The 10,942-nt window shown below is 37.6% G+C and overlaps 1 protein-coding gene across 1 annotated transcript; it reads right to left on the reverse strand.

Annotated features, from left to right (window-relative positions):
• Positions 1-3,145: 3,145 nt before the first annotated feature.
• On the reverse strand, positions 3,146-3,946 carry LOC132061279 (uncharacterized). Its single transcript, XM_059454123.1, has 2 exons — positions 3,322-3,946; positions 3,146-3,243 (listed from the first exon to the last, which is right to left on the reverse strand). The coding sequence occupies exons 1-2, from the start codon at positions 3,944-3,946 to the stop codon at positions 3,146-3,148; spliced, it is 723 nt and encodes a 240-aa protein (XP_059310106.1).
• Between the last annotated feature and the right edge of the window lie 6,996 nt (positions 3,947-10,942).

The raw sequence follows: 10,942 nt of genomic DNA on the forward strand, positions 1-10,942 counted from the left end.
TTCATTAAATGAAGTGTTAGATGCCCTAAGTCCCTCATTTATTACTATTCCGAAATCTGAGCTATTGGGAGCAATTCTAGGATATTGTTGGAGGAAATTCTTGGTGGAAAGTCCTTCTAATTCCTTTACTATTCCATTGTCCTTAATCACCTTATAATTCCTTACCTTGATAGTTCATTAAGTGTTTGATGATTAAAAGTGGGTTCAATAAGTTCTTCTTTCTAGACTTCTAAATCATGATTTGTTGGTTGGGTTAGCTCTATTAAGCATGCAATTGATTACTAGAACCTATAATTGCTTGATTTATTCCTAAATAGTGGCTAAATTATGGGATACAAAGTTAGGGTTTATACTCAAATTTGGGGTTTTGCCTAGAATTTGAATTTGAGTAAATTGTTGATTCTTCTAACTTGATATTGATGAGAATTGATCTCCTCCTAGAGTTTTAATTTCATGTTGGAACCTTTAGATTCCTAATTTCACCCTTCTAGGTCATAAAACCCATTCCATTGGTGTCACGCCCCAAAACGCACCCTAGGCATAACAGACATTCGATGCTATGAACAACACCGGAAGCACCTTATAAAATTAATAAACGTTAATTTTTTTTTTTGATGATCTTTTAACAGTTATATCAATACGTTATAAATAGCTAACTAACTCATGATCACCATCAAATAATAAAATCAGCAGAAGTGTGTCATAAATGTAACGTTATAAAACGTAGCAACACCCAAAAAGTCAAGCAATGACTTCAACAACTACCCACAAAAATAACATCTATCTATGGAGCCTCTAAGATGATAAATAAAAGATAATCTAACTTCGGGACGCAGCCCGAAAACTAAAACAATAACTAAGATAGGATGGCGCCCCACGAACAAGCATGTGGGCTCACCAAATAGTCCAGAAAGTAGCAAGCTCTCTTAATCCGCGTGTGTATCATGAACTTGCTCCTCAACGTTACCTAACACACCATCAAAAACAACAACGGTATGCTTGAGTACTGGGTACTCAGTGAGTGTCTCTGGGACAATAGTTAATATAACAAAATAATATAAAAATGATCAGTAAAACGGTGTCAATGAAAGCAGTTTAATTTCAGAGATAGAATAAATCACCAACTTAGTTACACTATTAAGGAAAACCGTTAAAGAGGAAATAAATCAATTTCAACTCATTATGTCATTTGTCACATTTCAGTCTTTCAATCATGAATTCAAGATCATCAACAAGGCACTTATAGGCAACCAAAGTATAACACATGCTGATACAGGCCCAAATCAACATAAAGAAGGGACGGCAATTTAAGGTTCCCTAAACCGCATAGAAGCACCACATATAACACATGCCGATATAGGCCCAAATCAACATAAAGAAGGGACGACCATTTAAAGTTACCTAAACCGCATAGAAGCACCACATCGGGGTTATCATTGGCTATCCTTCCTCCCGAATAGCTGGGCAGAGACCACACTGGGATTGCGAATCGTCGATGGCCTCTCTTCCTCCCGAATTGCTAGGCTAACCCCACTAGGATCCCTAGTGACTACCCTTCCTCTCGAGTAGCTAGGCTACACACAAACAATATAAATCATAGAAAAAGAGCCGAATCACCATCCTAGCATAGAAGCCAAATCACTCAAATCATGGCATGGAAGCCGAATCACAAGTCATATCATGATAGTCACATTATTCATTAAGGATTATGTTCATCATCCCATTATAGTGATACATCAAGCCATTTTAGTTTTAGAAACCGGGTTCACTTCTTTAAACAAATTTCAAGTCCAATACCCACCATTATAGAGCATTCATATAAGATAGTCCAGCTTTTCAATTATCAAGTTTAAACATCCTTTATGGGGTAATTCAAGTTCGAGTACCAAAGCTTTATATCTCAATTTTTCAATCATCCTTTAGAGAAAACAATCATGAATACTTATATATAATATAGTACAAACATGGTTTAATGTGGGCTTGTCTCTCACGCACACAAACCACAACCAAAGAGTTCATAGAAACCGATTGAACGAGTATGTTAAAAAAGAGACATACCTCTAATCCCACTATAAGCTAGAAACCGGATTCCTTCCAAGTTCAACAATCACACTACAATGGTTATTAATAACAAAGTTTAGAACTTTATCCAATTCTAGGGATTTCTACCCTTATTAAAAAAACTAGGGTTTTTCTAGCCTCAAAACTTGTTCTTGAATCCGTATGTGCATCATTAGTGAATTCTAATATTGCAGTATGCTCTACACCAATCCAAAAATTATTACTAAACTGAGAAAACTAGAAGTCTTACCACTTAGACGAACTCCACAGGACCTTATCTCCTTCTTCTTGAGTTTTTGAGAATCTAGGGTTGGGAGAGATGAACTAGTGTCAAGAAGAGGTGAATTTAGTGTAGAATCAATGTAGATGGAGTAGGAACTCACCTTAGAGATTTTGGGAGTCCTTAGGATTGATTTTTCATGATTAGAGATGTTTAGGGACTAACCCCAAGCTTAAATATAAGAAAGAATCACTCAAACATGCCTTTTGACCCAAAACTTGACATTTTTGCAATGGTTCCGCGATGTGTGACCATTACAGGACCCCCTGTAGACCTGAGATTCAGAAAGGGTGTTTTTATATGCTCAGTGCACTATGTGGATCCATCACACGCGCCCTCACGCACGCGACGCTTGGCCATTACGCGGCCCGTGTCAGTTTCTGCGCAGTGTTCGGTAAAATGGACATAACTTCTTGTAAAGAGCTCAGTTCGGCCTCCATAATATATCGTTGGAAAGGTTTTGCAAATACCTACAGATTTAATGTTTTGAGTGTTCCCAAATTCCCAACGAAATTACCTGAAAACTGGCCATAAGTACAGACTGTCTCAGACTTAGACGAATTTAGAAGGCCTTAAGAACTTCACTTTTGATTTGACTTCAAAATGACTATTTATCACCCGAATTCAATTCAAATGGATTCATATAGCTAAAGTATCATTGTAATACTAGGTTTTACACATACACACCTAACTCAGGTTTATGGGATGTTATATTATCCCCCCTTTAGGATCATTCGTCCTCGAATGAAAGTTATCGCCTTAGATTTTCACTAAACCTCAAGTCTTCAAAATTCTCGCTAGTGTTCATTTACATTGTAAGATATCTTGAACAAAAGTCATATAATACTCTAACAATAACCATATGGTCCTCACAGAGACTCCCACAACCACACCAGAAAAGCCTAAGCATGGAATAAGGGATTTACACTTTTAGCCTAAACCATCACAAGCATTCGACAACCAGAAGATTCAACACATACCGGGAATAGGGAAAAAGTGAGGGTATCTCTTCTTCATGTCCTCCTCCGCTTTCCAAGTCGTTTCTTCTGTATTATGGTTTCGCCACAGGAATTCAACTGAAGCTACATCTTTTGTTCTCAACCTCCTAACTGGTCGATCCAAGATCTGCACCGGTTCTTCTTCATAAGACAATCCTTCATTGATTTCAATCTCTTCATGAGTCAAGACATGAGAAGGATCAGGTTTATACAACCTCAACATCGAAATGTGAAACACAGGATGCACCATGGCCATCTCAAATGGTAACTTCAACTCATAAGCCACCTTCCCAATTCTCCTAACAATCTCATAAGGGCTAATGAAACGAGGACTAAGCTTACCCTTTCTACCAAACCGCATTACTTCCTTCATCGGTGACACTTTCAAGAATACCTTCTTACCAACAGAAAACTCTAGTTCATGATGCCTCATGTCTGTATAAGACTTATGTCGACTCTGAGCTGTCTTAAGTCGTTGCGCAATGAGGTTCACCTTCTCTATTGCTTCGTGAACTGAGTCGGGACCCAATAGTTCTACTTCAGTAGGTTCAAACCACCCAATTAGAGATCTACAATGCCTCCCATAAAGTGCTTCATACGGAGCCATTTGGATACTTTCTTGATAACTATTATTGTACGCAAATTCCACAAGACGTAGATTTTCATCCCAATTACCTCCAAAATCAATTGGACAAGCTCGCAACATGTCTTCCACAGTTTGTATAGTTCTCTCTGCCTGCCCATCCGTCTGAGGATGAAAGGCAGTGCTCAAGTTCACTCGAGTTTGTAAACCTTCTTGGAACGACTTCTAGAAATGAGCAGTGAATTGAGTATCTTTGTCAGATATGATAGATGTCGGAATCCCATGTAATCTAACGATCTCTTTCAAATATAACTTGGCATAATGTGTCGCAGTATCTGTTGTCTTCACAGGAAGGAAGTGAGCAGACTTGGTGAGTCTATCCATGATCACCCATATAGAATCAAACTTGGTCTTTGTGTGAGGTAAACCCACAACAAAGTCCATATTTATCATCTCTCACTTCCATTGGGGAATCTTAATATTCTGAGCCAAGCCACCAGGTCTTTGATGTTCGGGCTTCACCTGTTGACAGTTCGAACACTTAGCTACGAAGTTAGAGATATCTACCTTCATGCTCTTCCACTAATAGTGTTGTTTCAAATCCTTATACATCTTGGTGGATCTCGGATGCACAAAATACTTGGAACTATGCGCTTCCACCATCAATTCTTGCCGGAGGCCATCAATATCAGGGACACATAAGCGTCCTTACAATCGCAGAATGTTGTCATCGGCACCAACAATGAATGAAGTGTACTCACCCTTTTCCACTCCATCTCGCAGCTTCACCAGAAGTCCATCTTCATATTGCTTGGACTTAATTCTCTCCACAATATCGGATCGCGCTTGCGTAATTCCCACTAACTCCCCATTTTCAGTTTCATCGAGTCGGACCCCAAGACTAGAAAGTCTTCAAATTTCCTTGCCCATCGGCATATTTTGAGCACCCAAATATGCTAACGTACCCATAGATTTTCGGCTCAACAATCTGCAATAACATTCACTTTACCAAGATGATACTAGATGTTCAAGTCGTAATCTTTCAACAACTCTAACCATCTTCTCTGTCTGAGATTCAACTCTCGCTGCTTGAAGATGTATTGCAAGCACTTGTGATCAGTGAAGACATCACAATGCTCACCATACAAGTAATAACGCCAAATCTTTAAAGCAAAAACCACAGCAGCCAATTCCAAATCATGGGTTGGATAGTTCTTCTCATGCTTCTTCAACTGTCGCGAAGCATAGGCGATCATCTTACCATTCTGCATCAACACACAACCCAAACCAATCTTGGAAGCATTACAATAAACTACATAGCCACCAGACCCTGAAGGAAAAGTCAAAACAGGAGCCGAAGACAATCTCGCCTTAAGCTCTTGAAAGCTCCTTTCACAAGCTTCAGACCATTGAAACTAAGCAGTCTTCTGAGTTAGTTTCGTCAATGGTGAGGCTATCGATGAGAAACCTTTCCTAAACTTCTGGTGGTAAATTTCCAAACACAAAAAGATACGAATATCCGTCGCACTCGTGGGTCTCGGCCAGTCTTTGACTGCCGAAATTTTATGAAGGTCAAGCTTAATACCTTCGCTAAACACCACGTGGCCTAAGAAAGCCACAGAGTTAAGCCAGAACTCACACTTAGAAAATTTTGCATAAAGCTTATTCTTCTCAAGCATTGTTAAGGTTGTTCTCAAGCAATCTGCATGTTCCTCACGGCTCTTCGATGTCACACCCCAATCTCATCAGGGCATGATGGGCACCCAACTCTTACGTAGAGCTGAGCGAACCCTCTGGTATTCACATAATGAAACTAGACATATAAAAAAAAATTCATAAATATAATAAGGTACTTTCCGTCAAACCATAGAAATTTGCGAACGATACTCAATTAATCAAAAACCGAGTAAGTCAAGCTGACATATCGGCCTACATGGTCGTTTTACTCAATATATGACATCTTAGCATACTAATCATAGGACACTATCTGCAAAGTCTCTAAGAGTAAACACTTGAATCATATGAATCGTATGGTGGAGTTTTGCTATCAGCAGTTGCAATAGATGCAAATAATGGCCTATTTCCAATTGCATTTGCTATTGTTGAGAGTGAACAAAATGAAACATGGAGATGGTTTTTCTACTAGTTAAATGATTTTGTTGGTGCTTGGCCGCGTAACAAGCCATGGACATTTATGAATGATAGACAAAAGGTGAGTAAAATGTGTTATGTATCTGTATTACATTTTTAGATATGTTTACATTCACAATCTGATTATTTATTCATTTATTTATTTATTTAGGGACTCCATCAAGCATATGAAGAGATCATTCCATTTGTGAGTGGAAGATATTGTGCTAGACATATATATGCCAACTTCAAGGCACAATACTAGGACTACTTCTAGCAAACTACTTTTGGCAAGCTGCCAAAAGTTATGAAGTTAAGTACTTCAATGAGGCAATGGAAATGATCAAGCAAATTGATCCAAAGGCATGGGAGTATTTATCAAAAATTGAGAAGCGAACTTGGGCAAGACATGCTTTTGACCCCAGGGTAAAGTCTGATCACATAACAAACAATATAAGTGAGTCTTTAAATTCTTGGGTAGATGAGTTGAGGGGAAAGCCTATTTTGGCGCTTGCAGATGGTATTAGGGCCAAAATAATGACTACACTTCAGAAAAGAACCCAGAAGGGTCGTGGCTGGGAAAGTGCAGTACCACCATCTATAATTGAGAAATTGAATAACGCCAAAAAGTACTCAAGGAAATGCACTTTGCAAGTTGCTGCTGCTAATGAGTTTGAGGTTATTGACAAAGATAGACATTATATAGTTAATCTTAACACAAGAACATGTCAGTGTGGGGTATTTCAGATTTCAGGCTTACCTTGTAAACATGCAGCTCTTGGCATTGCCCACAAGAGAGATGGGATGGAGGCATACTGTGATCCAATGTTAAAGACAGAAGCTTATCTCAAATCATATTCTGAACGCATACATCCTGTTCCTGATGAAACGTTTTGGCCACCTATGAATGAAATCCTTCCTACAACCATTCTTCCTCCGGATCTTAGAAGGCGGCCTGGTAGACCAACTAAAAACAGAAAAAAAGTAGCTGATGAAGTTGCAACTTCCCAATCGAAGAGATCATGCGCAGTAAGGTGTTCGACTTACAAACATTATGGACATAATAGAAGGACTTGTCAGGGAGCTCCAGTAAGAGCAAAAGAAAAGAAGGTACATAAATATCATGCCTTAAATTAGAACATATAATAGGTTGCATATGTATCAAGTTTACCAATTCATTTTCTTTATGACTCGAAGGGGAAGGGATATGGCCAAGAACAAAAAGGTGGCCCTGGGTTATCTACTGTTGGTTTAACTGGAGCTGTTTTATGGGTAAAGTGTTCATTCAAGATTCTTTATTCTTTTTTTTTCTTTTTCTGTTTTGTACAATACATATATCAGCTAATAATAATTATTATCAGGAACATGCTACAGGAAATATTCCTATTGTTTTCTCTACTCAAGGAAATCAATCTAGTAGCACTCCTTTGTCTACAAATAAAACAGCTCCTAATGCATCACTTAATGGAGATACGATTCCTCCCAGGCAACCAAAGCATGTTGCCAAAAAAAAAAAAATCTGTTGCAACTGGACAACCTAAAAAGGTCATTCTATACTGTCTTTGCCACTTAGTTTATGATACTTTTATTTGCTATTTCTGAAACATTTTTCATTTTCTAGAGAGGAAGGCCCTTGAAAACATCTACTTCTGAATTCTGATACTCAAGTGGAGCAAGGAAAGCGTGGAAGATTTGGAGACTATAATGCAGCTTGGCAAAAAAATAGCTAGCTTAGGAGAAGATAACCTCGAGCATGAATAGAACAATTTGTGTCAGCTTGTTGCTAGAGTGAAATATCAAAATACATTGGTTTTATCACATGTTCCAGGGATGTTCTATGAACATTTTTCTTGACTCATGTACTGACAAAGTTTCATTTATTCCATTTCACTGCTATTTGCAATACTTTTACTTCAATACCAGATGCTTGCAGATATCAATCTTAAAGAGGATATTAGGTGATTGCTTTCAGATTTTTACAATCCGCTAAGAGTTAAGCTGGCATTTCAGATTGACTGATGTAAACAAAAACTTGCACTTAAGCAAAAAATATTCCTATGTAAGTAATTCATTCGATATTATAATGGCCCGGTTGCTCCAATGAAGAGGAGAACCTATGATTAGCTTTTTCGGGAAACGAAAATGGGTCAACTTTGAAAGAATTGTAATACTTAAGCATTCAATTCTCTATTAAAGAACTTTATTCATATAATATCTATAAAGGATTTAATTTAATGGGATGTAACTGTTTTCAGGGTTACAACTAGGGTGTCAATGATTTTTTTTAAAACCGGTCGAACGAGCCTTATTGAATAGATTATTAATTTTTTTAAGAAATAAATTATATGTTTTGATATAAATTGATTTATAATTGTATTGAATAACTAGAATAGGATTTTATTTTTCAAAAAAACTAAAAAAAAAAAAAATACTGTATGAAATCGTAAATTGAATAATACTCTATGTAACCCTGGACCAAGCTCTACTGCCTTTTGCATAAGAAATTATCTTGGAGACTTTGTGTATGCTAGTAAAATCTCATATACTACCAGTATATGTGTAGAGGAAAAAGCCATTCATCATGGAATTGAATATTGTGCGTGCAAGCAGCTTCTGCCTTTACTGATTGAAACTCATTCCCTGACAATGAAGAAAGTGTTGGATGGCACTTGGGAAGTACCATGGCGCATTAGAATGGAAGTAAATGTTATAAACCACTGGAAGAGAAAGGGACATATACACATTGACCATATTTTGAGAGAGGACAATGTAATAGCAGATGTTTTCACTAACATGAATTTTGATTTTGCAGGTACAATTCAATTTTTATCTTTCCAGCAAATTCCAACATGCAAAGAAGTTGATCAATGTTGATAAAGACCAAATATCAAATCTGAGGCTCAGAGCTATTAAGAGAAGGGAACCAAATTAACATCAAGGGATTATTGCTACATTCCTGACTACAACTGATCAAATTTTAAGAAGTCAGGAATCATACAGTCACAACATAATTACAGAACATTCAGCAGATGACTTTGAGGATATGAACACTACAGAATTAGATTTCCTAAGTTAAACATAAATAAAACAGATGATAGATCTTCTACTCCTCTTCTCTCCAATGTGTGGTATTAGCCTTGTGTTCATCCTATTGGAAGAAGATTAATAAGGGATAACATTCAGTAAAAGATTTTTTGTTCACAGAAGTTTCACTTGGAACTATAAGTTGGTAGAGAGGCTGCTGGTTGATGATGAGAGAAAAGATTTTGCACTATCCATTTTGCCTGAAGATTTCTTCTTATGGTCATTGATTCCATAGCACCTGGTGAAAGCTTTGAGGTGACTAGAAATGGTATCAAACTAAGGAGGATGGACTTAGCTGCAAATTCTCTTCAAAATCTACCAATTAGCATACATGTTCCTTTTGTTAGAACACTTTTGGTCTCTTGTAGTTTCTTTAGCTTTTCTTTCCGCCTTTTGATTATGAAGACTCTTTGTTCTCTTTGATTTTATTTATGATACTGCCATTTAACCTTGGTGATACGTCCAAGTGCTTTTTATTTTGATGATTTTCAAACTGATTCAGAACCAGATAGAGACCTGGTCTGTGATTTGCTCTCTGTGCATCTTGCACGGTAAACCGAGACAGCTGTAAAGCCGAGCTACTCACTGCACGCAAGTACAACAGTTAAGCTGGCCTATGCTTTAGGTCAAATATTGAATGAGTGATCTCTATTCATCCCACATGCTTCCCACCATACATACAACATGTTGCAACATATTGTGCATCACTTGGAAAATCTAAAATCACTTTAAAAAGTGCAGCCGTCACAAGACTCTCCAAGTGTTCAACAAAGCTAATCACAAACTGAAGGATCTATTTCCAACACTGAAGATGCTTTATTCTCTTAGTTTGTTTTAAGCTTTGTTTCATGTGCTTTAACTTGTAAACCTACTCTTCTATTATAAGAAGCTGTTGTAGGTATTTCAAATTCTTAGTAGCTATTAGGCAGTTTGCCTTTCAATAAATTAAGTGGTACCCTTGGCTAGTGTTTAGTCTAAGGTGTATTAGTTAGGTTTGGCTAGAGGTAGTCAACCTTAGTTTTCTTGGCTAGAGTTAGTCAAGTTGAGGTACTTACAATCGGTGTATTGCAAAGGTTGAGGGACTACGGGAGTTAGTTCCTAGGTTACATAAGCGTTATTATAAGGGTGAGCGGTTATAAGAGTTAATTCCTGATTTACAATAGAGTTGATATCTGAAGTTGCTCGGTTAGTGGAGTTGAAATCCTAATGGGGTAGGTCGTGATTTTTAATCCCTTGAGAAAGGATTTTTTCACGGTAAAATCTTGCCTTCTGTACTTACTGCATTGCATCACGGAACTAATACACAACCAGGTCCCTCATACATTGTTTGGTGGATGCACAGCCTCTAACAGGTGGTATCAGAGCTGGTGCTTTCTAAAAGGTTAACACCTAGAAAGAATCTGCGAAATAGCAGCCCCACCAAACCTTGAAGAAGGTCCATCATTCACCAGACCACCCAGATTCAAAGAAAAATTACTATATATAGTGGAAGGCTAGGATGCATGACTTAATTATGGCTAAGGACTCAGAACTGTGGGGCATTATTTGTGATGGTCCTCATTGTTACACCTTGGGAATTTCCCATTAACGTACAGTAAATAGACTCACGAAGGGCACGACGTATACAATGTTTTGATAAGTAAGAAATAGCATTTGATGATCCTAATCGAGATTTCAAAGATATTTGAGGTAAGGGAAGAAAGTTGTTAAGGAAAGCAAGTTATATGTTGATTGTTGGGCAAGATTTACGAGTATCGAATTAATAATGGCTTAATGATGCTCTGGAGGAGATTTATAACGTCCCTT

Source organism: Lycium ferocissimum, chromosome 6 (genome assembly GCF_029784015.1).
Source record: "Lycium ferocissimum isolate CSIRO_LF1 chromosome 6, AGI_CSIRO_Lferr_CH_V1, whole genome shotgun sequence".
Taxonomy (NCBI): Eukaryota; Viridiplantae; Streptophyta; class Magnoliopsida; order Solanales; family Solanaceae; genus Lycium; species Lycium ferocissimum.

Coding starts and splice junctions, on each gene's coding strand:
- LOC132061279 (XM_059454123.1), bottom strand. CDS start 3,946: ATGGCTCCGTATGAAGCACTTTATGGGAGGCATTGTAGATCTCTAATT. Junction 3,244..3,321: donor TCACTTTTTCCCTATTCCCG/GTATGTGTTGAA, acceptor TTCCATGCTTAG/GCTTTTCTGGTGTGGTTGTG.